This window comes from Oryctolagus cuniculus, chromosome 11, assembly GCF_051225735.1.
Source record: "Oryctolagus cuniculus isolate XC-2025 breed Fujian yellow rabbit chromosome 11, ASM5122573v1, whole genome shotgun sequence".
NCBI lineage: Eukaryota > Metazoa > Chordata > Mammalia > Lagomorpha > Leporidae > Oryctolagus > Oryctolagus cuniculus.
Genome location: NC_142877.1, coordinates 28948680 through 28975404, shown reverse-complemented (window position 1 = coordinate 28975404; position 26725 = coordinate 28948680). Strand labels below are relative to the sequence as shown.

General features: G+C 60.5%; 2 protein-coding genes across 32 annotated transcripts; both read left to right on the top strand.

Annotated features, from left to right (window-relative positions):
- Window positions 1–581: 581 nt before the first annotated feature.
- ADAM33 (ADAM metallopeptidase domain 33) lies at window positions 582–19520 on the top strand. 31 transcript variants are annotated; one of them, XM_051845241.3, is made up of 22 exons: window positions 592–962; window positions 2777–2856; window positions 5070–5146; window positions 6968–7046; window positions 7199–7275; window positions 7351–7540; window positions 7777–7842; window positions 7931–8002; window positions 8117–8283; window positions 8364–8448; window positions 8530–8672; window positions 9074–9251; window positions 9362–9451; window positions 9657–9855; window positions 9964–10072; window positions 10159–10357; window positions 10448–10525; window positions 10617–10725; window positions 10802–10949; window positions 12067–12139; window positions 12274–12398; window positions 12674–14098. In XM_051845241.3, the coding sequence occupies exons 1-21, from the start codon at window positions 860–862 to the stop codon at window positions 12388–12390; spliced, it is 2439 nt and encodes an 812-aa protein (XP_051701201.2). In that variant the 5' UTR covers window positions 592–859; the 3' UTR covers window positions 12391–12398; window positions 12674–14098. The 31 variants fall into 31 exon arrangements, 21 of the variants coding, with proteins under 21 accessions (XP_069908135.2, XP_051701209.3, XP_051701198.3 ...); XM_051845239.3 differs by having other exon boundaries at window positions 12671–14098; XM_051845244.3 differs by having other exon boundaries at window positions 594–962; window positions 12325–12398.
- GFRA4 (GDNF family receptor alpha 4) lies at window positions 18113–22213 on the top strand. Its single transcript, XM_089309036.1, has 7 exons — window positions 18113–18161; window positions 19228–19291; window positions 19456–20229; window positions 20317–20426; window positions 20518–20652; window positions 21266–21357; window positions 21482–22213. The coding sequence occupies exons 1-7, from the start codon at window positions 18113–18115 to the stop codon at window positions 21560–21562; spliced, it is 1305 nt and encodes a 434-aa protein (XP_089165162.1). The 3' UTR covers window positions 21563–22213.
- Window positions 22214–26725: the final 4512 nt, after the last annotated feature.

The window sequence follows — 26725 nt, the reverse complement described above, 5'->3', positions numbered from 1 at the left end:
CTGGGAGACACCATGCTGGCTCGGGTACACGGATCCCTGCCACACAGGGGAGACCTGGATTGAGTCCCAGTCGTGTGGATCTGGAGAGTGAACCAGCAGATGGGAGCCCTATGCCTCTCAAATAAAAATTAGCATCCCTCCCTATTTATATCTAGTACCCAAACAAATCTTCAAAACCAGAAACGTGCTACTGGGGCCGGAGAGTCCACGACTTCGTGCACCTGCACCCTCTGGTCAGGCTGGGGACCAAGGGCTGCCCCTCACCTTGTGTCCAGCCACCACTTCACCTTTGCGGCACAGAAGACCACGGCATCCCCTCGCCCTAGGCTGGCCCGCGATTGGCCGGCGGCCACACCTGCCTGCCACTTCCCTCCCTCCCCTCTGGGACCCCCGCGCGGCCGTCTCTGCGCCAGGCGCGGACAGAGGTTGCCCAGGAGGCCTCCGCGGGTCGATCCCTGGGCAGATCCAACGCGACAGGTGGAGCCCGACCGCCATCTCCGTCCACCCGCCCCTCGTCCGCCACGGCCCAGGACCTTCCCTGCGGTTCCCGCCCCGGCCCCACCCTGCAGCGCCACGCGGGGCTATGGAGACTGACGGGGCGGGACGGCGCGGGCTGGACTCACGCCCTACCCCGCCCCGACCCGGCTCTCTCCCCTCGACGGGCGCTGCGGCCCGGGGAGGTCGCCCCTGCCGGCCAGGGTCTGGGCTGGGGGAGGGGCTGCGGGCCGGGCTGGGGACGCAGAGGGTCCGGAGGCGGCGGCCCCGGGCTGCGCGGGACGTGAGTCCGCCGCGATCCGGCTAGGGCGGAGCTGAGCCGGCAGCCGAGAGCCGAAGCTCGGCGGTCCAGGCGCTCGCAGCCATGGGCAGGGGCTTCCAGAGAGCCTGGGGGTTGCTGGTGCTGCTGCTGCCGCTGTTGCTGCTGCTGCTCCTGAGGCTGGTGCCGGGCGCCCGGGTGCTTCAAGGTGAGGTGGGGGCTAGGGTGCACCCCGAGGGGCGGGTGAGGCTAGGTGGTGGTGATGATGGTGGTGTTCCAGAGGGTTCCACTCTGAGCCCTGGCAGCAGATGGAGGGTCTGAGAGCCCCTACCCACCTCCCATAGCATGGCCAGGAAGACCAGGGATGATTTGAGTGGGTACAGACACTGGCACTGGGCAAGGGCGGGCCCTGGTGCCACCCTGTGTCAGGGCATAACCCATCCTCCCCAGCACCCCCCCCCCCAAGCCCTCACTTCCTCCCAGCCCCCAGCCTAGGGCTCAGCGGGTCTCCCTCTTCCAGGAAGCCTCTGTGTTCTCTACAATCTCTGCCCTGCCCTCAGGCTCCAGGCCTGTGGGGGACCCCTGCCCCAAGCTCACATCCTGCCTGCTCCAGGGCCTTGGGCCATGTATGGACTGTTATATCGCTGCCTTCTTTGGTCAGACTGGATGTCGAGCAGTGCCTGGGGGAGGACTCTTGCCAGTGCACCCTCCCTGTCCTAGTGGGAGCAAAGATCCACCCGGTCCTGTACAGCTCACGACTGGCGAGGGGACTGTGGGGCCTCCATCAGAGCTGGGCTGGGCAGCCTGGGGGCTGTGGCCTCCACAGCCCTGTGACCCACAGGGAGGGATGACAGCTGGCATGCCTTTGGAGCCATTCCTAGATCTTCTACTGCTACCTTCACTCAGAGCTACAGAGGGGGAGGGGGAGAGAACCCCTGGGAAAGAGGGGCTCTATGTCTCCCAACACCAGACGGCTCCCTATGACCATAGCTCCATCCCTGCCCCTCATCAAGGTGCCAGTGACCAGCAGGTGAGTGCAGGGCCATGGGCAGAGCAGCTCAAGCAAGGCTTGGTCCTCCGCACCCAGTTAAGTCCTCTCTGAGACCTGCCCCTCCCCCTCCCCCGGGCCTACCCAGAACCCTCCCCACACCGGCTTCTTCACCCTCCTGCCTCCTCCCTCATCTGCCTCTTTGGCAATTCAGTTCATCCAATTAAGGAGGGCTTCTCTGGGCACTTGGCCCCTGCTGGAGCTGCTGCTCTCCCAGGTCTTTGGTGCTGGGGTCTTGGACAGCAGGCGCGGGAGGAAAAGGAGAAGCTGAGCCATCCCTAACGGCTGTCAGCCCCGGGAAGGACTGGGGCCAGGCTTCCTGGGCAGGCCTGGGGAAGAGCTGCTGGGGCCGGCGTGGGGAGGGACGCATTCCAGGGGAACATTCCAGGCGCCCTCTGAGTAATGCTCAGCTCGGGGACTCCTCCTAAGCCCCCCTTAGACCAGCCGGCCTGGGAGCACGAGGCTGTGTCCCCCAGCAAGACAAGAAGGGGGTGGTTCTGGGCCAGGGCCCCCAGGAACCCGCCCCCCCTTCCACCCCCATGGGAAGGCCTGGAGGGAGCTCCAGGCAAGGTGGGCCTCCCCTGACACCATCTGGCTGTTGTTTGTCTCAGCCCAGGGGGACGATGCCGGCAGCCTTTCTCCACAGCTCTCATCCCGAAGGCATCTGCTACCCAGTCTAAAAATATCCGGGCCAGCCTCCCCTTTCGCTTCCCCTCTACATAGGGGGCCTTGGCCTCTCCCTTATGACCTCTGACCTCAAGCCTGATTCCCCCCCACCCCAAAGCTTCTATGTCCCCAGATAAGCTGTGCCTACCCAGGCCCCTTCGTCTCCCTCCTGCCACTTCCTGGTGGCTCCTTCATTCTAAAGATGCCCTCTCCAGGCTATGCCCACGCAGGTGAGGATGGTCCCTTCCTCTCGGGGCCTCCCGTTCTCCTGCTGATGCCCCTCACCCTGTGCTCTGTCCTCACCCTAGGATACACCCCTGGAGAGCCAGCCACCCCTGGTTGGGTCCTGGATGGACGACCCGGGCAGGTGATCACCCTGAAAGAACCGGTCAGTGCAATATCGCTCATCCTCCCCCAGGGCCTTCTGCCCTTTCGTCCGTCCCCACACTGCAGTTGGCTGTTTTGCTGGGGTCCCCAGAGCCACCAAGGCACTACTCCTTTATCCCCCCCCCCCCGCCATAGACACATACTGGGTGGGCAGGCGGGGGCAGGGAGACACACAGCTTGCTCTCGTGAGCCTGTCCACATGGAAGTTATTTTCGGCTCCCTCCCCGGATAATCCAGGCTGCCCCTACCCCCACCAGGCAGAGCCGTGGGGCCTGAAGCTTTTAGGAGCCCTTTTCAGAAAACACCAAAATATCTTCCTTTCACCAAGTTTACCAGGGCATGTGAACACGTTGTCCTATGAACACAATGCCGTCTCTCCCAGGGCCCTACCATTGAGGGGCCAGAAACCTTGGCCTCATTGGCTCATGTGGAATCCACTCTGGCTTGGGGGGCAGCAGTCACTCTCTTGATGCCCCCCCGATGGAAGCGCACCCCATTTGTGTTCTCCAGGACACTCGGCCCCAGCCTCCTCCCAAGTACTGCCTGTCATCACCCATTTCCATAACAGCCACGCCCCATCTGATTGCACTGCAGCATCTGCGCTGCAAACCAAGAGGCCAGCGGCCTCTCTACGCCCCGTTCCCATGAGGGCAGAAGCCCAGAGAGGTTGGGGAGATTGCCTGTGGCCCCACAGCTCTTCAGGCGGGAACCTGAGACCTGCTAAAACCTGAAAGGCTTCAAACCATTGGCCAAGCCCAGACACACACAGAGGGCTGCCAGGCAAGAGCCCCCCCGCCCCCCCATTTTCCAATCCCAGTGAAGAAAGGCAGGCAAGTACCCTGAGGGCTTTCCCAGGACCCAGGACCCTCCCTGAAAACCCCTGGACCCTTGGGGGCCCCACCCAGCTGGCCCCACAGTGCTGGCCTGAGCTTTGAGACTGTTCTCCAACTTCCTGGGTGAGCCACAGTGGGGTCACCCTGATGGTGGCCCTACTCCCCTGGGCTGTGACCAAGGTGGGCAATCCTACATGGGCTCTGCTCCTGCCAAGATAGGGCAGAGGACAGCTGAGAGCAGGTGTGCTGTCCAGCAGGCAGGAGGCACTCCTGCTCCGGGATGGGCTGGGGACACACTGAGGGGCAGGCCCTCCAGGGAAGCAAGAAGTGAAGGCAGCAGGGCCCCAGGGGGACAGAGCCTTCGTGTGGCCTTCCATCTGGGCCCCACACTTCTCCCAATAAAGCAGGCAGCATTCCAGCCACATGAGCTCATGTTTGGGGCCTTGCAGGGTCCATGGCTGGGGAAGCGAGGGCTGCCTGCTCCCCACCTGCCGAGAAACATCCCCCTCACCCCCTCACCCCTGCCAAGACTCTGAGTCCCTTGGCCAGGGCCCTAACCCAGTGCATTTACGGATAAAAGGGGAATAACTTTCAGGGTGGGGGAGCAAACATTCTGAGGATACAGTGCCCTTCCCCTAGGAAGCTACTGGGTCAGCTCCAACTCCGGGCCTCCAGCCAGGCTCAGGGGTCAAAGGTGGGGAGAAGATGGGGTATTCTCACAGGGTGAGAGAGGCATGAGGCTGGGGGAGAAAAGGGCTGTGGGCTGAGCCAGCCTTCCTGACATCCATCTGATGACCAGCACTTTCTCTTGGCTTGGGATGGGTTCCATGTTTACCCCATGAGCTCAGGGAAGCAGGTGTAGGATGGGCCTGTGGGAAGCCAAGGACCACGTGGTGGATGGGAGGGGGGGTTTTCCAGAACTGCAGTTGGAGGAATGCAGTCTACATTCTACAGGGACTGAAGGCAGACACAAAAACAAGCCCCTATATGGCACAGAGGCTGTGAGGAGGCCCACAGGATGGCTACCCAAGGCCCCTAAAATGTCCTCTCGACGCTACCACCCTCCCCTGACTCTCGTGCCCCTTCCAGGCCTGAAAGAGGACGGAGAGCCCATGACCACAGCAAAGCAGGTGCCTTCCTGGGAGCCCTCATCTCTAGGGAGGATGGGGTGTGCCCCCGGCAGGCAGCTGTTGTCAGCACAAATCTGAGTTTGGGACCATCTTGGCATGTGCTGGTCCATAGGGGGCCTGCTGCCTGCCACCATCCCCAGGCCATGGTCTGCTCTTGAACCCCCTCGCCAGCCAGCTCTACATCCCCCCAGCTCCCTGCAGGCAGGAAGCCTGGAGGCCCCCATCTCAGCCCCACACCCCTTCTTGGCCAGGTCTCGACACTGGATGCAGGGTTAATGACCTTGGAGGCTGAAGGTCAGGAGCTCCTGCTTGAGCTGCATAAGAACCAGTGAGTACCAGGCTGGGGTGGGGCTGGGAGCCCAGAGAGCCTCTCTCTGGAATGGATCAGTGCTGGGAACAGGACCAATTTGGACCCATAAAGGAGACTGCATGGCGGGAGGGCCCTACGAGGAGTGCAGGTGACAGGGAGTCATGATGGCCCCTGGAAGATGGAATGACTGTTGAGGCAGGATCAACCTCACTGTGGAGCACATCCCTCCTCCCAACGGCAGCAGCATCCTGTCAACTCTGTACTGGAGGCGAGTGACGCCACCTAGTGGCAGTTCACAGGATCTGCTGCGTCAAAGGAGAATCCTAGATAAGATTGCAGACACAATTGGGGCCACCTGCCTGGAAGGTCGCCATCAGCAGGGAAGGGGGCAGGTGGAAGTGAACTCCAGGAGAGCCAAGAGGGCCAGATCTCAAAAGAACAGTTTAGCTCTGAGTGTCCTGGATGGGGTGGAGCCAGAGATTTTGAGCTGGTGAATGGGCAGCCAGAATAGCTCAGGATGATGCCCTGGGTTGGGTGGGGTGAGTGTCCAAGACAGAGTGTGGGGAGTTAAAACTTTCTTATTTATCTAAAAGGTAGTGAAAGTGGGGAGAGAAAGAGATCAAGTGAGCACTCCTATCTTGTAGTTTACTCCCCAAATGCCCACAACAGCCAAGGCTGGGCTACATTGAAATCAAGAGCCCAGAACTTGAACCAGGTCTTCCACATAGGTGGGAGGGACCCAACTACTTGAATAGTCACTACTGCTTCTAGGGTTTGCACTAGGAAGCTGGAATCAGGAGCCAGAGCCGGGAATTGAACCCAGGCACTCCAATGTGGGATGCAGGTGTCCTAACCAGCATCTCAATTGCTAGGCCAATGCTGCCCCAAGCTCCAAGGGTCTTGGAGCTTTCTAGACTGTGTCATCCATAGGTATTACTCCTAGAGAGCTCGCTTCCTGCGGCCACTGCTGTGAGCACTGTCTGTGTAGGTTATTCTCCCTCTGGGGTCCCATGCACTGCAAACTAACTCTCCTCCCACTGCGCCTAACCACTGCCCCTCTGGGGTTCGCCACCCCTACCCATTAAGTGAAGTGACCCTGCCACCTGCCCCATGGGTTGTGCAGACATGGGCAGTGGAGGAGCAGAGCTGGAGAAGGTCAGAGGATGCCTGGGCCTTGGCGGGGGGTGTGGAGGTAAAGAAGCTCAGGTGAAGTTGGGGGTCAAGGGTTTTCCGGAAAGAAAAAAGCTCTGACCTGGTGGGAAGGATCCCAGGGAGATGGAGCCCAAAGATGGAGTCATTACTGGGAGGTGTCTGGATAGAGGGGGATGGAGATCTCTGCTCAGGTGGGCAGGTGCTGTTCTGTTTCCTGAGGAAGCAGGGAGTGCATGCTACTGGACAGAGGCGGAGGGAAGGGGTGGACCCCAAGACTGAGAGGCCGGAGACTGGAAGGACTTGCGGTAGGAGAGGGTGAGGGGTTGACCAGATGCCCTGCAGCAGGCAGGCATACCAAGGGGGTTTACTCCACTTCCATTCTCTTGGCAGTGTCTCTGAGTCCCCCCACCCCCGAGGCTCCAGCTGCCTGCCGCAGGCCTCTGACGGGCACCAACCCTTCCTGTCTTCCTCCCCACTGCTTCTCAGCCTCCCAATTCCCACATCTGAGCCATCATGAAGGCTCCTTCCTGACCCTCACCGTCTCCCTCTAGCGCCAGGTTTCTTTGAGCTGAGGTACTCTGGGGACTTCACTCAGAGAGCTGCTTAGTTAGCATTCAGGGAGGAAGGCTGGAAGGCATCCAGGAAGAGGTGGCCTGAATTATGTGACTCCTGTAACCCCACTCCCAGCAGGCTGCTGGCCCCCGGATACACAGAAACCCACTACAGTCCAGACGGTCAGCCGGTGGTGCTAGTCCCCAGCCACACGGTGAGATACTTGCACGGGCCCTGAGACAGGGTGGGAGGTGCTGGGGCAGGCACCCCCACACTATTCCTGCCCCACTCCCCACCATGCCCTTGCTCTTACCCCTGCCACTTCAGTGCTGGCTGAGACCTGGGGCCGGGTCCTTTCCTCCCCAGGATCACTGCCACTACCACGGGCACGTGAGGGGCTTCCCCGGCTCCTGGGTCGTCCTCAGCACTTGCTCCGGGATGAGGTGAGGTGTCTGGGGGGAGGGGGGTGGCCCAGGGGCTTCGGCAAGAGCGCCCTCACTCCCTCCTCTGCACCCTAGCGGCCTGATCCAGCTCAGCAGCAATACCACCTATTACCTGCGGCCGGGAACTCCTGGGGACTCCAACGACTTCTTCACCCATAGGATCTTCAGGCTCCAGCAGCTGCTCACCTGGAAAGGGGCTTGTGGCCACAGGGACCCCCAGGAGAACGGGGACATGGCCAGCCGCCCTCGTGCCCCCCCGAGCAGGGTCAGGGGCGTGGACCGGGTGGGAGTGGGAGTATCCATGGCCCACACAGGGAGGGGAAGAGATGGGAATGCAGGCCCCAGCCTGGGGTCTGCCTTGCTGGTAGTTTTAAGCAGAGACTGAAGAAGCCAATTCTAGCAACACTGTAAAGCTATTCTCTCTGGGAATTGGGTTTGATGGGAGAGCGCCTGCGCCCAGCAGCCTGCCTCTCAGGGTCTCCCTTCTTCTCCCCTGCACAGGAGCGGCGCAGGGTCCCCAGGGGCCGGAGGTACCTGGAGCTGTATTTAGTGGCTGATCACACACTGGTGAGCAGCGGCTCTGGGCAGGGGGGTTGGCAGGGCCTGGGCTGGAGGTCCGGTCTGCCCCTCACCACAGGTATTCCTGCCTTCCCAGTTCTTGATCCAGCACAGGAACTTGAACCACACCAAACAGCGTCTCCTGGAGGTGGCCAATTATGTGGACCAGGTTGGGGACACAGGAAGAGAGGGCAGATTGCACAGGGCGTGGCAGGGGCAAGGGGAGCAGAGGTGCAGCTCTGGAGGGCACCTGTGCTTGACTCCAGCCCTGCCCGGCTCTCAGATTCTCAGGACCTTGGACATTCAGGTGGTGCTGACCGGCCTGGAAGTGTGGACTGAGCAGGACCAGAGCCGCGTCACGCCAGATGCCAACGCCACGCTCTGGGCCTTCCTGCGGTGGCGCCGGGGCCTCTGGGCACGGCGGCCGCACGACTCTGCACAGCTGCTCACGTGGGTGCCTCTGACCCCAGCGCGGTCTCCAGCGGGAGGGGAGCCCCAGCTGTCCGGGTCACACCGTGCTCTGCCCCCAGGGGCCGCGCCTTCCGCGGGGCCACTGTGGGCCTGGCACCTGTCGAGGGCATGTGTCGCGCCGAGAGCTCCGGAGGCGTGAGCAGGGTGAGCTCCACGGGGACTGAGTGGGGCTGCTGCGGGGACCTCGTGGCCCTTGGTGACCGCCCCCCCTCCCTGGCCTCCCAGGACCACTCGGAGCTCCCCATTGGCGCTGCAGCCACCATGGCCCACGAGATTGGCCACAGCCTTGGCCTCAGCCATGACCCAGACGGCTGCTGCGTAGAGGCCGCGGGAGAGCGGGGCGGCTGCGTCATGGCAGCGGCCACGGGGTACGTGCGTGGGCACCGGGACAGGGGCTGCAGGAACGGGGCGAAGGGAGCTGCGGGCACTGTAGAATGGGCATGTAACAGTACCTGCCCTTAGGTTATGCTGAGGCTTAACCACAGCAAACGCAGGTGGAGCGAGTTACTTTCAGCACAACCTGGGGAGATTGCCCCGAGGCCAGGAGTAGCGCCGCCGCCGGGTCGCAATTCCACCTCATACCCGCCTGAGCAGCGGGGTCTCGGCGGCGTCAGAGCCTCCCGCCCCGGGCTCGCCGCGGGGCCTCCCACGGGCCACTTCCTGTCTCCCGGCTCTCTGGCGGCTGCGTGGCCAGTGTACGCGCGGGAATTGAAGGCCGGAGGTCTTGGTGGTGTTCCCTGCGCGCCCGACGCTCTCCCCGCGTCCCCAGGCACCCGTTCCCGCGCGTGTTCAGCGCCTGCAGCCGCCGCCAGCTGCGTGCCTTCTTCCGCAAGGGGGGCGGCGCGTGCCTTTCCGACGCCCCGGAACGCGGGCTCCCGGCGCCACCCGCTCGCTGCGGCAACGGATTCGTGGAGGCGGGCGAGGAGTGTGACTGTGGCTCCGGCCAGGTCAGGTCCTTCTGTCGGGCCTCGGGCGACCAAGGCTGACCCCCACTCGCTCCCCTCCCTTCCCTGAGATCCGGGGCGCTGCGACCTCACCTGTTCCTTTCTGGCGCCAGGAGTGCTCCGGACCCTGCTGCTTCGCTCACAACTGTTCGCTGCGTGCCGGGGCAGAGTGCGCCCACGGGGACTGCTGCGCGCGCTGCCTGGTGAGGGCGTAGGAGACTCGTGGGTGAGGGCTGGGGGCCTGGTTGGTCTGGGCTGATGGGTGTCTTCCGGCCCCTGCTGGGCGCTGGTTCCGCGCTGTGCGTGGTCTGCTGGCTCTCCAACCCGACTCCCCCACTCCTGGGTTGCGCTGTCGCCGTGGATCCCACTGTCTGCCTCTGCCCTTACCTAACCGGCTGACCTGCGCAGTTGAAGCCGGCGGGCACGCTGTGCCGCGCGGCTGCGGGCGACTGTGACCTCCCGGAGTTCTGCACGGGCTCTTCTCCGCACTGTCCCCCCGACGACGTTTACCTCCTCGATGGCTCACCCTGCGCCGGGGGCCACGGCTACTGTCGCGACGGCGCCTGTCCCACGCTAGAGCAGCAGTGCCAGCAGCTCTGGGGGCCTGGTGAGTCCACGCGCGCGCTCCTGCACCCGGCACCTACCTCCTGGCTGCCTAGTTTTCTACTGTGGGGTAGACGCGCGAGCTAATTCCAGCCCAGCGCCTGCTTCCTAGGCTCCCGTGCAGCCCCGGAGGCCTGTTTCCAGGTCGTGAACTCGGCAGGAGACGCCCATGGGAACTGCGGCCAGGATGGGGAGGCCAGCTTCATGCCTTGTGCACAGAGGTGGGGAGTGGGGCCGAGGGAACTGAGGCTTCCGGTCAGTGGGGCGGGCGGGGAAGGGCGCTGCTGACCTGCCTTCCACCACGCAGGGATGCTCTATGCGGGAAGCTGCAGTGCCAGGGTGGGGAGCCAAGGCAACTCCCCCCCAACACGGTGCCCGTGGACTCCACCGTTCACCTGGAGGGCAGCGAGTTGACTTGCCAGGGAGTCTTTGTGCCCCCTGATGCCCAACTGGACTTGCTGGACTTGGGCTTGGTAGAGCCAGGCACTCAGTGTGGACCTAGGATGGTGAGCCCTGCCACTTGACCCCCTCCTTGCCGCTTGAGTCCGGCAGGCTCAGTGTCCGCCCTCACTGCCCAATGGGCACTCTACCCACAGGTGTGCCAGGACAGGCACTGCCAGAACATCACCTTCCAGGAGCTGCAGCGCTGCCTGCCTACCTGCCACGGGCGTGGGGTGGGTAGCACCAGGGGTGGGGGCATGACCGCAGTGGGGGAGGAGTGGGATTCCCACACCACCCTCCCTCCCTTCCCCTCTTCCTCTGCAGGTTTGCAACAGCAACCATAACTGCCACTGTACTCTGGGCTGGGCTCCCCCATTCTGCGACAAGCCAGGCTTTGGTGGCAGCGTGGACAGCGGCCCTTTGCAGGCTGGACGTGTGTCTCGGGGGGGCTTGTGGGCAGGAGGCCAATGGTACACCTGCTCAGGGCTCAGCAGCCCTGTCCTCTGCAGATGGCGATGCCTTCCTGCTGGCCATGGTCCTCAGCTTCCTGCTGCCTCTGCTTCCCGGGGCCGGCCTGGCCTGGTGCTGCTACCGGCTCCCAGTGTCCCGTCACCAGCGACGCCCCTGGGGCTGCAGGAGGGACCCCTCGTGTAGTGGGTAGGCTCGGAGTTCAGATTCCTCTCTCTCTGGGCCCTCGTCCACATCTGTTACTCCTCTGGGCTCTGAGGGGTTGTGAGGAGCTGGGACGGGTTGCAGCTGCTTGCCCCAGGTGCAGAGAACGCTGCTGCCCTGGCAGTGGAAAGGAGCCTTGAGTGACAGCCGGATGGCCTGGAGGGAGCTGAGGCTGCACTCAGGAACGGCCCCACCCCCATCACACGTCTCCTGGTTTCTCCAGCCAGGTCCTGCCTCACCCTTGACTTTGCCCTATTTTTCCACAGCTCTGCTGAGCCCAGAGGCCTCTTCAGCCTCTCTGTGTCCTGAGTTCTCAGCCCCCTGCTGCTTCTGCCCTAATCACTCCTGTCACCCCCTCACATCCCCCAAGGCTGTGCCCAGCACATCTTTGCACTCCACACCACTGGTCAGCTATGGCACTGGTGCTGCCCTGGCCAGAGGCCTGGCACTGTCCCAGTTCTCTGTGTCCTGGGTGGGGTGGGGGGAAGCAGTCACATGACACTAAGCATGGCCAGCTGAGGCTATCCCCCTCCTCTGGTCTTGAGAAGGTTCAGTGCAAGCTGAGGGAGAGGACACAGTTTGGGCTGGAGATGGGGACAGGGCACAAGCAGGCCAGCCAGCTGGGAGGAGGAAGGAGCAGAGCTTGGCACGCTGGCCTGAGTGGACGCTGCAGAGGGGCAGCAGCTGCATCTGTCTCATCATCAGCTTGGTTTCCTGAGGGAGTGGTGACTGGAAGAGATGGTAAAGGACGAGGCAAGGCTGGGAGAGAGACACGGGCTGCAAGGGCAGCAGGACACGGGAGGCCTCTGAGCGGTGCCAACATCTGGAAGGTGCAGGAGGTGGGGTGGCGTCTGAGCTTTGGGGAGCACGTCAGGGCTGGAGAGAGAGAGGGTGTTAGCGCCCCTGGAGGGCAGAGCTCCCCAGAGGCGCTTGGGACCCAGGGTTCTTTCGAGGGGGAGTAGGAAGGCCACTGGAGAGAGGCTTGGAGCAGGGTGGGAACTCCGTGAATGCAGAACTTGGGCCGGGCGCCATGCTGCAAGGAAGCAGCCCCCAAGTGCCCTGCTCAGGGACCCACCTCCTGGCCTTTTATCTCCCTGCTCAGGCCCAAAGATGGCCCAGGTAAGGACCACCCCGTGGAGTTGGCCCCTCTGCCACTGGAGAGCCCCAGCCCCCAGGTGAGTGAGCCACAGGAGGTGGGGTGGGGAGGCAAGGCTCTTGGCCTCTGCCCCCTTCCAGATGGGGCAGGGCCCCTCCTCTGCACTTGGCACTCAGCCACCTTTGAGCCTTCTGTACTCCCACGCTTCCCCAGGGACTCCCGCCCACTGTGGACACTGTGTTTGCTCTCTGTCATTGCTCCCAGGCCGTGAGAACTCTGCCAGAGCCCAACAGCCCAACAGAGAGACCAGTGCCATGTAGGCCCACCTGACCCCCGAGGTAGGGGGAGCCCTGATGCAGGACACCCCCCACTCCCATGACCCAGTCTCCCACCCCTTCATCCCTCAGCTTGTTACTCCCTACTCTGAGGTGTTGGATGAAATCTATGGGAGAAGCTGTTGTTATGGAGACCAGGATGCTGGAAGCCCCAGGAGTGGGGGTGGAGGGAGATGGGGCTCTTCCTGGTTGTTGGTCTTCACTAAGGACAGGGGCGCCCCATCACATGATTTGCAGCCTGGAGCCAGTTCTTCCCTCTTTCACCTCATTCTCAGCAGGTCAAGTCCAGAAGCCAAGATCCAGTCTCTGGGGAGAGGTGGCTCCTGAGTGTGGACTCTTAACCACTCCAGGATCTTGGACTCCCAAGGGCAGGACCAACGAGTCAGCTGACCTCCTGTACTTGCAGGCAGCTTGGAAGCGTCTGCTCTCACTTGAGCCCTGCCTCACCCACTCGAGGGCCTGCCCAAGAGCCTCACCAGAGTCCATCCAGTGGTATCCCTACCCCGTGAGGGCTGCTGGGGTCCACATTTCACATGGCACCCACTCTTCCCTGGGCTCTGGCCTCTGCAAACAAGCAAAGAAGCAAACTCTTTGGGCTTTTCTTTCCCATCTCCTCTTGCCCCCACCCTAGTCCTCCTCCTCCTCCCCAAGATTGTGGAGGCTGGGGCATCTCCTGCAGCCCTGCCCTTAGACATTACCCTGCCTGCCCCATCCCATGGGAGGGGACAGAGGGAGACACTTTAGAAACAGACTAGAAGTCAGAAGGAAGATATGTTGCCCTTGGGCCTCTGTGAGCCTTTCTGTGCATGACCTGAAGCCCCTGGGGCACCCTTTGGGTATAGGGCTGGTGGCTTGGGTGGGGTTGGAGTCTCCCTTAATAACCAGGACTTCAAGCTCAAGTCTGGGCCTAGGACAGCATGCCCAGTTTCAGTAACCCCTGAGCCTGCGTCTCCTGACCTTCTCATTCTCTTGTTCTTGCTTCATGCAAGAGTTGTTGAAGGGTGGGCTTTTGTATCAGGCAGCTGGTACTACAAAACCACCCCAAAACATGGTAACTCAAAACAACAGTTCTGTGAATGGGCCAACTCAGCCAGGCTCCCCTGCACGTTTGCAGGCAACTGCCAAGCAGGCAGGCCCCTGTGCTCTGGACCAGGCTGGCTGTGGGCTGGGGCAGCGGATGCTGGGCTTGTGCCTCTCGTTTTCCAGCAGGCTAGCCCAGGTTTGTTCACGTGACAGCTGGGGAAGGTTCTGAGAGAGCGGGTCCAGGATGTGGAGGAGCAAGTGAGGCACTTGGTTTGGAAGCAAAATTTAAGGGGACACAGAAAAGTAATCAAGATAAATACCATCTTAATGCGATATTTTAAAAGGTCAGAATTGATGCAAAAATTCATGATGAACACAATATGAAAAACAGAACTCAGTTCACGATCAGTCACAGTCCTGTCACCCAGTTACGTCCCTGCTGTGTCAGGGTCTTCCAAGATCACGTGACTGGCACCTTCGATTTCCATGGGGGGTCTCTTGGCCCAATCAAATCACAAGTCAGGTTGGATTCTGGGGATGGGGGAAAATGCCACCTCTCATCGGGAGCAGTAACGAAATCCTATCCCAGGGGTGTGAAGAACTGGAGAATTTTTGCAGCTTTCACTCCTTCCATTGGCAGATTTATTATAATTCCAATAAACATCCCAGCATGTTGTTTTTTTTATGATCTGGACCTAAAATGTATATGGAATAGCAAACTCTGAGATGAGCCCCAAAAGTTAAAATGGGAAAAAGGAGATGTTTGCACTTTAGATATCAAGGTTCTCCATAAATCCACAACAAAAGGCTGCCTAAGGACTTTTTTTTTAATATTTATTTATTTGAAAGACAGAGTTATAGAGAGGCAAAGAAAGAGGTCTTCCATCTGCTGGTTCACTCCCCAAGTGGCTGCAATGGCCAGAGCTGGGCCAATCTGAAGCTAGGAGCCAGGAACTTTTTCCAGGTCTCCCACATGGGTGCAGGGGCCCAAGGACCATCTTCTACTGCTTTCTCAGGCCATAGCAGAGAGCTGGATTGGAAGCAGCTGAGACCTAAACCGGTGCCCATATGGGATGCTGGCATTGCAGGCAGCGGTTTCACCCACTACACCACAGCAGCAGCCTCTGTCTAACGACTTTAAGTTAGGGAGGTGACTGATGACTTGAAGAAGTTAATGTCCTTGGTGAAGTCATTACTAATGGCTCCTTAGCCAGGGTGCAGTGTGCGCCACCCAGAGCCACACAGGGAAGCACCAGGTTGGCGGATGCAAGTGAAAGGGAGCAGCAGTGAGGCTCAGGCGGAACCCTTAACCGGGTTTGCATGGACGAGGCAGGGTGGGGTGGGAAGCATGGGTCAGGCTGGGCAGGTTGACTAATTCCATTGGGCTTTAGGGCATGTTGCCCGGGACGCACCTGAGGCAGCGAAAATATTGGTTCCCTGTGTAGGTTCAAAAAAGGAGGTGTTGGAGGTGGACTCAGAGAGTCATGAATCAGCCCCAACAGCTGACATTTTCCCAGCCGAAAAGTCCCAGCCCAGATGCTAACCATCATAGAGAGAGAAAAGAAACCGGGGGCTGACACCCCTCCCACCCGCACCCTCAGGGGGACCTCAGACACGGTGGGGGGGCTGACACCCCTCCTACCTGCACCCTCAGGAGAACCTCAGACGGGGGGGGCTGACACCCCTCCCACACATTCCCCTCAGGAGGACCTCAGACACGGGGGGGGGCTGACACCCCTCCCACACGCACTGTCAGGAGGACCTCAGACATGGGGGGGCTGACACCCCTCCCACCCGCACCCTCAGGGGCACCTCAGTCATGGGGGGCTGACACCCCTCCCACCCGCACCCTCAGGAGGACCTCAGACACGAGGCGGGGGGGGCTGACACCCCTCCCACCTGCACCCTCAGGAGGACATCAGACAGGGGCGGGGGCTGACACTCCTCCTACCGGCACCATCAGGAGGACCTCAGATACGGGGGGTGGGAGGCTGACACCCCTCCCACTTGAAACCTCAGGGGGACTTCAGACATGGTGGGGGGCTGACACCCCTCCCACCCGCACCCTCAGGGGGACCTCAGACACGGAGGGGGGCTGACACCCCTCCCACCCGCACCCTCAGGAGGACTTTAGACATGGGGGGCTGACACCCCTCCCACATGCTCCCCTCAGGGGGACCTCAGACATGGGGTGGGGGGCTGACACCCCTTCCACCCGCACCCTCAGGAGGACCTCAGACACAAGGGTGGGCTGACACCCCTCCCACCCGCACCCTCAGGGGGACCTCAGACATGGAGGGGCTGACACACCTCCCACCCGCACCGTCAGGAGAACCTCAGACACAGGGTGTGGCTGACACCCCTCCCATATGCTCCCCTCGACCTCAGACACGGGGTTGGGGGGAGCTGACACCCCTCCTGCACGCTCCCCTCAGGGGGACCTCAAACACGAGGCAGGGCTAACACCCCTCCGACACGTTCCCCTCAGGAGGACCTCAGATGTGGGGGGGCTGACACCCCTCCCACCCACACCCTCAGGAGGACCTCAGACACGGTGGGTGGGGGGCTGACACCCCTCCCACACACTCCCCTCAGGGGGACCTTAGATAGGGGGGGCTGACACCCCTCCCACTGCACCCTCAGGAGGACCTCAGACATGGGGGCTGACACCCCTCACACTGACACCCTCAGGATGACCTCAGACACAGGGCGGGGGCTGACACCCCTCCCACACGCTCCCCTAAGTGGGACCTCAGACACGGAGGGGGGCTGACACCCCTCCCACCTGCTCCCTCAGGAGCCACCTTGAGGGACTCCACTACAAAGGAGCTAGGGCAGGTCAGGCTGCCCCTTCAGAGTGCTAGGAGCTGGGTGTCCCCGCCTCCTGGAGATCTGGTAGGACAGTAATGCCAGCCTGAGGGCAGAGGCCCATCTGTGTGTTGCTGTGGATTCATTTTGAGAGAAGCAGAGTGAGGGCAAGAGGCGCGGAGTCACCACACAGACCCCGGAAGGAAGTGGGCTGAAAGCCAACCAGAGGGGAGCAGCCTGCAGACTCGTTTATTTCAGTTGGTACAGCATCTTATATAGCCAAGGCAGCCAATCCAGTCAAAGGACAGTTTATGCCCTAACCAATCACTGCCTGTTGCCAGGCAGGCTCCGTTGCCAGGTGGGTTCCGAAGCCATTTCCTGAGTAAATGACAATCACTTGCCAGCGCCATCTTGGCAAAGCCTTCTTATTCCACCACATCTGTGGCTTCCCGGTGAGCAGGAGGAGAGAGATTTGGAGAACAGAGCCGCATCAGGTCAGCTACAGGAGGGTGAGGGGTGCCCAACCGGCTGGAAGCCAGGAGAGGGCGCTCAGCCAGACACTGAGCTGAGCAAGGTGGTGCTGGGGGCTGGAAGCAGGCCTGACTCAGCCACGACTTCCAGCTGCCAGCGGCTCACGGGTGCCCGGGGGCCACCCTTCTTCCCCTGGCACTCTTCTATGCGATCCTCTGTTGCCACCTCTTCCATGTGCCCCCGGCCTGAGGCCGCCACCCCAAAGAAGGGAGGTGTGACTATATCCACAAGGTGTGCTGCATCGTGGAGCCTGGGCTCGGCCACTGGTTTCCTCCCCTCTTCTGCTCCCTCCCCTGAGGTGCCAGAGTCCAGGCGGCTTGGACGGCAGGAAACCCAACCTGTGGCACGGTGGCTTGAATTTTGCTCCACTGCCCAGGGTGATCGAAGCAGAAAGCCGGCTGTGGCCTCTGCATTCCTGACACAAATTAGGAAACAACACATCATAAAGCACAGATACCTGCGGTACCGGCAGCCAGAGTGCGGCTCTTACAGAATGCATTCAACACCCGGGTCTAAATACTTGGTCCCTTGCCACCCTGTGGGAGACCCAGGTGGAGTTCCTGGCTTCTGCCTAGCGTAGCTCTCGCTGTTGTGACCATTTGGGGAGTGAACCAATAGATGGAAGCTCTCTCTACCCATCCCCCCCTTTTTTGACAGGCAGAGTTAGACGATGAGAGAGAAAGACGGAGAGAAAGGTCTTCCTTCCGTTGGTTCACCCCCCAAATGGCTGCTATGGCTGGTGCACTGTGCCGATCCGAAGCCAGGAGCCAGGTGCTTCCTCCTGGTCTCCCATGCGCAGGGCCCAAGGACCTGGGCCATCCTCCACTGCTTTCCCGGGCCACAGCAGAGAGCTGGACTGAAAGAGGAGCAACCGGGACAGAATCCTGCACCCTAACTGGGACTAGACCCCGGGGTGCCAGCGCCGTAGGCAGAGGATTAGCCAAGTGAGCCGCAGCGCCAGCCCTTTCTTCCCCTTTCATGCTATCAAATAAGTTTAAATAAATCTTTAAAAAATAAAATTATAAAATAGCAAAAGAACACTGCAGCTTCACAGAATTCCCGGCACAGGAGAGACAAGGTCTCCAGAGGTGGTGGTGTGGGTGTTGCCCGGTGTGGGAGGCGCTAGTGCACTGGGGTCACCAAGTCGCATTCAGGCGCTTGATCCACCTAAAGGCCTGGGGTGGAGACTCAGGCGGTAGGGAGCCACACCCACAGCACAAGCGCCTCCTGGTGGGAGCCGGGCGGTCAGCACAGACATCTGGGTTTCCACTGCACTCCTGTTCAGGACGTGCCGGGAAGCGGACACCTGTCCCACGGGGTGGTCAGCCTCTGCTGACCTCTGTCTGCCGTCGGGCATGGCCCACTGCTGGGGGCCTGCGCTGCTGCTGCTGCTGCTGCTACTGAGTAAGCCTGTCCCTGCTCCTCTGGGCCTGGGAGGGAAGGAAGAGGGAGATCCCAGAAAAAGCTGGGATGCAGGAAGGGGCCCCCAAGGAGACGCCTGCGCTCCAGGGACGCTGAGCTACCCTTCTCGCGCAGTCTGGCCTTGGCATGGCCGCCCCAGCAACTTTTTCCTATTCTCTCCCTTTCCCAACTCTCCTCCCCGACTCCCTGCTGGCCCCACAGCGGCTGCACTGCCTCCTGGGACTGCCCCTTCCCCACCTGAGGCTGCGGGGAGGGAGGGGTTCCTTCACAGGGGCGTGGAGAGTGGGACTGGTGAAGTTCTGAGGCCTGGGATTTCCTGCCAATTTGAGGGTGGAGAGGAGGGTAGGGTGCGCCTGCTAAGGGGGGCAGGTAAGCAACAGAGTGGAGGGAGCAGACACGCAGGCCACACCGAGTGCTGTGCTGTGTGCTGGGGCCTGGGGACATGCAGGGCAAAGCATGCCCGCTGCTCTGTGCCTCCCAAGGAGAGCAGAAGGGAAGGGAGGGAGGGAGGAGTGGAAGTGAGGAAGAGGGGAGATAGGGCTCCTCTCCTGCCTACCCCCTCCACCCAGTACCTGTTCCAAGGCCTCTGTGTTCCTCCTTTCTGCAAAGCAGCAGGGGCTGAAGCCATGGCAGTGGCGATCAGCCCTGAGGCTGGAGACTCTCCCCACCCCCACACCCAGCGAGTTTGATGGGGGACCAGGCTGGGCACCTGAACTCAGACTGGGATGCCAGGACAGCTTCCAGACTGAGGGGCTCCCCAGGGCTGAGAGCACGGGGCAGGGTGGCCAGTAAGGTGACCTGGGTCCTAGAAAGGGGCTGTGAAGTCCCCACTTCCACGTCCTCTGGTTTGTCTGGATTTACACAGGGGCGGTGGCTGTGACCCCTGACCCCTGTGACCCGCCTGACCCCTGTGTGACTCTGCTGTGCCAGGAGCTCACTCTGTCCCCAGCCCAATGCCTTCACTCAAATCATTGATGAACACTCCTGTCCTGTGGCTTGGGACAAAACCCTGTGGCCTAACAGCCTTCTCCGAATCCACACCCTGCAGCCGGACCTAAACTGATTCCCCAACCGCCAGAGCCCCCGCGGGGACCCTCGCCCTCGCCCGGCCGGTGGAGCCTGGAGAGGGAAGCAAGTGCACACCGAGTAGGATGAGTTAGAACCACGAGAGGGAGAATCTGGAAGGACCGGGGAGGGAAACGCCAGCCGCAGGGGCGCACGACGAGGTTAGGAAGACCCAGAAACCCAGAGATCCGGTCAAACGGTCTCCGTGTAGGAGAGTGGAGGGAAGGAAGGGCCAGGTGTCTCACGCCAAAGGGGAGAGGGCAGAGGGCAGAGGGCAGAGGGGAGAGGGGAGAGGGGAGAGGGCAGGGGTCCTCAGTGCCATTTCCAAGACGTGTCCATTACCCAAGTCCCCTGTCAGGACCGCGGGAGTCGGAGGAGCGCTGTGGACCCCGCTTTGGCCGCGTGGGGGCAGTTCTGGGGACCGTGGTGGTGCCTCTGGGGCAGGTCAGGCACAACCTCCACACGCCCATGCCCGCCCCCGCAGCGTGTCGCAGGCACCCCCAGAGCCCGAAGGCCGGGCGGAGCCAACCGTCCACGTCTCCGGGCTACACTCTGTCCCCACTGGAGGTGGGCGTGGGCGCGCGTGTAGGGTGTGTGCAGGGCGCACGGAGACCTGCAGCCCACCCACCCCTCCATCAGAGTCGGCGAGCTGGGCCGGCGGGAATCGATGCGTAGACGCAGCCGAGGCGTGCACGGAAGACGCGCGGTGCCAGCAACTGCGCGCCGAGTACGTGGCGCAGTGCCTGAGTCGGGCCGCGCGGGGAGGCTGCCCCCGCACCCGCTGCCGCCGCGCCTTGCGCCGCTTCTTCGCCCGCGGGCCGCCCGCGCTCACCCTCGCGCTGCTCTTCTGCCCATGCGCTGGCCCCTCATGCGCCGAGCGTCGGCGCCAGACCTTCGTGCCCACCTGCGCCTTCTCGGGGCCGGGCGCGGAACCGCCCTCCTGCCTCGTGCCCTTGGACACCTGCGAGCAGAGCCGGGTCTGCAGGTGCGGGCGAGAGGTGGTGCAGGGGCGCGGGGCGGGGCGGGGTGGGCGGGGCCGATTACCGCTCACGCCCTCCCTCGTGTCGCACAGGCCCCGCCTCCTGGCCTTCCAGGCCTCCTGCGCCCCGGTGCCCCGCGCCCTCGACGGCTGCCCGCGCGACCAGGGCGTCCGCTGCCTGCGCGCCTATGCCGGCCTCGTGGGTACGCAGGGGGGGGCTGGGACGTGGCGGGGCTCTCCCGGGGATGCCTCGGCCAGCGAAGGCTCTCGACCCTGGCATCGGGGTCCCTACAGGCACCGCAGTCACCCCCAACTACGTGGACAACGCGAGCGCACGAGTGGCGCCCTGGTGCGACTGCGGAGCCAGCGGAAACCGACGTGAGGAATGCGAAGCCTTCCGAGGGCTCTTCACGAGGAACCGCTGCCTGGGTGAGGGGCCGTGGAGCCGGCGTCGAGGCCCAAGACGCCCGGTCAGTGGGAGCCCATTTCACAAGGGAAGAAATTAATTCTCTTTGAGGCAGCCGCGCAGGCGCGCTCGCCCCTCTGCGGTAGCCCTGCCCCGGGGGACTCCATGCGCAGCGGTGTCCGCAGTCCTGGCTGGCGCAGACCCTGGGTGTGTGGCAGGAGGGGGTAGGAGTTAAAACAAGTGACTGAGGACGAGGAATGGGGCCAGGCGAGACTCCTACTGTGGCGCTTGTGAGGGGCCTCCATCCCCACACTCTCGCCCTCCCACCTAAGGAGCTAGCCTTTCCGGGTCTGAACAGCTCCGTGGCCGGAGAGTGAAGGCCCCAGGAGGTAGGAGCCTAAGTTTGAAATCCAGCTCAGCCACTTCCTAGGTAAGAATCCTGAGTCCGGTGAACCTGGCTGTGTTCATCTTGGTGAGGACGGATGGCTGTGTCAGTTTGTGCGTCGCTGGAGCACAGCTGTTCTTGCTTCCTTATCCCTCACCGGACACCTGCCATCCCTGGAACCACACTTGTTTGTCCCCAGGGAGCTGGGCTCCCTGTGCAGCCAAGCCTACCCAGAACCCTTCCCTCCCTAGATGGTGCCATCCAGGACTTTGACAGCGTGTGGTCTCCAGTCCTGCAGAGACAGCTGGACTCCCACCGGGACGCCAAGCCCAGCCTCATGCAGGTAGGAAGGGCTGGGGAGCTGGCAGCTTCCTTACCAGCTGGGCCTCCATGGAGGCAGGAAGGCCTGGGAGGGAGGCGCAGGCAGAGAGCAGGGCCGCAAGACCGCTGTCTGTTCCCACCCGCAGGTGCCCTCCGCAGAGGGGATGCTGGAGGGGAGCCTCCTGCCTGTCGTACTTCCTGTCCTGGCTCTTCAAGACCTGCTCTGACTAGGACGGCAACCCCTGGACAGTGCAGCCGACTGTCCCACCCGTCCTGCAGTCCAGGGCCATGTCTGTGGCCTACTGCCCCAGCGGGAAGGGACTGGCTTTCCTCCCAAGCTGGCCCCAGTGCTCTTGCCCTGCCTTGCTGCCCTCTGCAGGTCTGGGCTCCTTGCGTGCCCATTCGTGGAGCAAGGCATGGAAGCTGGGGCCTGACTGTGAAGCCCCAGGCTTCCCCCTCAGTGGCATATTGGTCCTTTCCTGCACAGACCTAGAGACAGTTGGAGTCTCCACAGCACAGAGACAGGAGAGAGGAGCCCCAGATCTAGAGGTCAGGGACGATCCAGGCTCCCAGAATCCTAGAAAACTGGATCAGCCTCCCAGTTGGATACACCTTCGGGAGTGCATCTGAGCGGACTGGGAGGCAGGGCTCCATCCAACACCGCAGCCCTCCCAGCTCGGCATCCCCATTCCAGCCCCTGGGCCCGGGACTGGTAATGCCAGGTGCTTCCCGTCCGTGCTAGGTTGCTGGTGGGCACCACCTGGAATGATGAGAACCCAGGCCCCTCCCTGCCCCCGGCAGTGACTGGCCACATGGCCATCTGTCCCATGGTTCACCCCAGTATGGCACACGGCATTCAATAAACCCATGAGCATTGAGACTGATCTTGCTTTTATGTGATCTGTGTCCTGGGAGCCCGGGGGCCAGGGTCTGCCACAACGTGTGCTTCTGCTGGCCTGGTGACACGGTGGCCTCTGAACCCAGCTGGGCTCTGTCGCTTTGCCTGCAACAGAGGCTGAGTCCGCTCTCAGGCCCTAGTGGCAGCATTTTCTTTGCTTTCATCTGTTTTTTTCCTTCGCTGCTAGTACTCAAAGATAAGAAACTACATTTCCCAGCTTCCCTTGCAGCTGGCCTTGTGATCTTGCAGTTCAGTGAGGGAGGGAGTCTGGGGGTTAAGCCTCCTGCCTGCTTCCTTCTCCCTGAGGGCAAAGGGTTACTGTGTCTCCGGGCTGCTGCTGCTCAGATGAGTCGGGGATTGGTAGGAGCCATGAAGCAGGTGTCTTGGTGGAGACCGCTCTGGGCCAGTGCAACTCATCACCCTGCCACCGGGCATGGGGCTGCTAGCCCAGCTCACAGAGAGCCCTCTCCAGAAATGCCTGTGCAGTCACATCTGCTCCTGGAGGCCACAGCAGCCAGAGCCTTAAGACTAGGTTAAGCTCTGCTGTATTTATAATTTTTTTTCCTTTGAGAGAGAGCGCTCCCATCTGCTGGTTTACTCCCTAGGTACCTGCCATGGCAGGGACTGAGCTGGGCTGCAGCTGACAGCCAGGAACTCAATCCAGGTCTCCCTCGTAGATGGCAGGAACCCAATCACTTGAGTCATCAGCGCTGCCTCCCAGGGTCTGCATCCACCAGTGGATGAACCCAGGCACCCCAGTATGGAACACAAGCATCCTACTGGCACTTAACTGCCAAATGCCTGCCTTATGCTTCATTAAAAAAAAAAAATTATTTGAAAGGCAGAGTAAGAGAGCGAATGAGCGAGCGAGCAAAAATCAATGGATTCACTCTCCAAATGCCTACAGCAGCCAGTGCTGGGCCAGGCCAAAGCCAGGACTCCATCCAGGTCTCCCACGTGGGTGGCAGGAACTCAAGTACTTGGCCCATTGTCTGCTGCCCTGTAGGTGCATTAGTGGGTAGCCGGATCAGAGGCAGAGGAGCTGAATCACAGTATGGCAGGAAGTATGTATCTCTAACTGGCACACCAGTATGGGATGGGGGCTTAACCTGCTGTCATATTACATGCCCCGACTTCATTTTTGACTTAGACAATTAGAGTAAGATACAGCATTTAAAAAAAAAAGAAAAAAGAAATAGGGGCAAGTGTTGAGGTGCAGTAGGATCAACCACTATTTAGGATGCCCACAGTCCCATATCAGAGTGCCCAGTTCGAGTCCTGGGTGGTCTGCTTTCTATCCAGTTTCCTGCTAATGCACCTGGGAAATCAGCAGAAGATGCCCGAGTACTTGGGTCCCTGCTACCCACATGGGAGATCTGGATGGAGTTCCTGGCTCCTGGCTTTGGGGAGTGAACCAGTGGATGGAAGGTCTTTCTCTGTCTCTATCATTCTGCCTTTCAAATAAGTAAATAACTATTAAGAAAAATAGAAATGACTCAAAATATATAATTCTTATTTAAAAAATATAGGCTTGTGGCCAGCACTGTGGTGCAGTGGGTTAATGCCCTGGCCTGAAGCGCCGGCATCCCATATGGGCAGCAGTTTGAGACCCAGCTGCTCCACTTTCGACCCAGCTCTCTGCTATGGCCTGGGAAAGCAGGAGAAGATGGCCCAAGTCCTTGGGTCCCTGCACCCGTGTAGGAGACCTGGAAGAAGCTCTTGGCTCCTGGCTTCGGATAGTGCAGCTCCAGCTGTTGCAGCCAATTGGGGGGTGAACCATCGATGGAAGCACTCGTTCGCTCTCGCTCGCTCGCTCTCTCTCTCTCTCCCTCCCTCCCTCCCTCCCTCCCTCTCTCCCCCTCTCCTTTCTCTCTCTCTCTGCCTCTCCTCTCTCAGTGTAACTCTGACTTTCAAATAATTTTTTTTTTTAAATAGGCTTATACCTTCCAAAAGATTGGGACAATGAAGTTTCAGATCTATCTGAAAATAGTGTGAAATTGTTTCATGGCTGCTCATGGTCCCAAAGACATGTCCCTGTCCTTGTTCATGGAACCTGTAAATGTTACTTTGTATATGGGTGAAAGATGTGATTAAGTAGTGGGTCTCAAGAGAAGGCACCAGTCCTGGGTTACCTCAGTGGGCCCTGAATGCAGTCCCATGCATGTGCAGAGAGAGCTGCAGAGACACCAGACACGGCACCCAGGGGTGACGTGAAGACAGGCAGAGGTGGGAGTGAGGCAGTCACAGCTGAGGATGTCAGGAGCCACCAGAGGGGGAGGAAGTGAGGCACGGGTTCTCCCCAGAGGCTCGGAGAGTGTGGTCTTGCCAACACCTGTTTCAGACTTCAGACCCGGAGGAACAGATTTGTGTTGTCTTAAGCCACCATGGCTACAGTCATTGTTGGGGCAGCCCCAGGAAACGAATGGATTTGCTGAAGGTTGTTAAGAGTTTGGCTCTGTTCCTTCTGCTTAACAAGGTCCTGGTGTGCACTTGGTGTTATTTGGCCAAGTGCCTCCAGGCTAAGTCCAGCCGTGTCCTCCACAATCAGGAGCCAGGCGTGACTTGTTCATCTGTGGCTCAGTGTGCAGCCTGCGTGGCCTGTCAGTAGCTCTGTGTACACACTCTTGCCCTGGACTACACCCCTCCCTGCATCTCTTACCTGTTGCCAACACTGAGCTCCCAGCCAGCAGGTGGCCAGGGGTGGAAGTGAGGCAGAAAGGCAGGTGCTGGGATTATCTGTGGATTTATTGGTGGAAACTTCATGGCTCATGAATGTGCACTCTGGCTTGCAGCCCACTGTCCAGGTGCAAGGTTGATGTAGAAACTGCTCACTGCCCCCCGCCCCGGCCCCCTCTTCACCCTAAGTGGGTCAGACAGGCCACATGTACAAAATCAGCCCATTTTTGCAGCAAGTGTGGACACTAGCTGGTGAAATTTTCAGAGGGCTTCCGCAGTGGACCCCCAGTGGGACAGCAGCTTGTCTGTGAGCCTGACATGCTTAAGGAGGTGGGGATGCGGCCCTGCCTTGCTGCTGAGCTGCAGGTTTGGGAAGGCCTGGGGTGAAGGCGGTCCCAAACCAGGCATACATCACCGTGCAGCCAAATGAGCCTCCAGTCTGAGGCAGAGGATACAGAGAAAAATTAAGATGAGTTCACATGAAAGAAAATAAAATATACACATTCGGAAACCGAGCCCTCCAGGGACAGGAATTAAGTGAACGAGGAGGAAGGGCTTACGGGACATACAAGTGGCTCCTTCAACACCCTTCCTACAGCCATGGGGATGTCTGCTGTAGTCCCTTGCTTGTGTTGGGGACACAGGGTGGAAGGGAATTCTTGCCAGGCAGGTCACATGGCTTGTAGGCTGGGGCTGCCAGCAGTGTCTGTCCAGATGTGACTCATGCGGATGCGTAGGGCTGGGGACTCAGATGCCAGGTTGTTGGAGGGTGGAGGAGACTCATTTGCCATTAGTTGCCTTGGCAAGGAGGGGACACATCATTGGTGGCAACTGTCACTATGCCCTGCCTAGATGTGATGGGCCTGGGGCTGTGCTGTAGAAGCTGTGGACTGGGGAAGAGGGAACTCTGGTGACCATGGAGCCAGGTTCTGGCACACTTTTCTATTCTGGTCACCAAGTCCCACTTTGCTTTTCCTCCTAGGGGTATAACCCAAGGTCTGCCCTCCTCAGGGTGATGCGGTCTCCCCTCTGCTGGCTCTCTGAAGTCCTACCCACCTGCAACAGTCAGTGATGAGACCTGGCAGGACACTCATAATGAACAGGAGGGTGGCCAGCATGAGATCCTGCTGGGCCCTGCCCTGTCCTTGCTCAGGTCCAGTCGTGCCCTCAGGGCCCCACGTGAGGGGGCATTGACTTGTACGCCCTCGCTGGACAGCTTTCTCTACCACCTCCCTGCCCGAGAGCAGGTTTTTTTTAAGGCCACACCAGTGGTTTCTCTGGCACCGTAGTCCCTGCAGGATCACATGCCACCTGTCATCGGCTGCTTCTCTCCTCCAGGCAGGTGCAGGTCAGTGCAGCCATGCTTTCCTGACACGGTTCTCGAGGCTGCTTTGTCTCTTGGCTTACTTACCCACCTGCTCTATTCCGCAACTTGATGGCTTTGAGGTGCTCCAGCTCAAGTGGGAAGACCACCCCCTCCATCTGCTTATTGCCACAGAAACCGTCTCTGTGTTGGCCTCAATCAGCCTGGGTCTTTGATGTTCACACAGCGCCTCTCGCTGTTTGCAGCTGGCTTTTCAGACATGGATGGGCCCTGTATTTTAGGTCTCTCCATCCCCTTCCTCTTTTGCTTGTAGACTGGCTGTTTCTAGAACTCAACTCTGTTTTGTGATGCTTTGCCCAGGGCAGCCAGTAACAATCAGCCCATGCCGCCTTGTTTTTCTTCCACCTCTCCCTCAGGCTTTCAGCTTAGTAGATAAGTAGTGTATTTTCCAAGTGAGCAAACCAAATAGCCTTCCTGGCTTTGCCTCTGTCT

Bases quoted from the DNA above. Each gene is read 5' to 3' on its own strand.
- ADAM33 (XM_070052030.2), top strand. From the start codon at position 860: ATGGGCAGGGGCTTCCAGAGAGCCTGGGGGTTGCTGGTGCTGCTGCTG. The intron at 9,452-9,656 runs GTGAGGGCGTAG...TGACCTGCGCAG, and splicing joins ACTGCTGCGCGCGCTGCCTG to TTGAAGCCGGCGGGCACGCT. The intron at 10,526-10,616 runs GTGGGTAGCACC...CTTCCTCTGCAG, and splicing joins CTACCTGCCACGGGCGTGGG to GTTTGCAACAGCAACCATAA.
- GFRA4 (XM_089309036.1), top strand. From the start codon at position 18,113: ATGGCCCACTGCTGGGGGCCTGCGCTGCTGCTGCTGCTGCTGCTACTG. The intron at 19,292-19,455 runs GTGGAGCCTGGA...GTCTCCGTGTAG, and splicing joins CCCTCGCCCTCGCCCGGCCG to GAGAGTGGAGGGAAGGAAGG. The intron at 20,230-20,316 runs GTGCGGGCGAGA...CGTGTCGCACAG, and splicing joins GAGCAGAGCCGGGTCTGCAG to GCCCCGCCTCCTGGCCTTCC.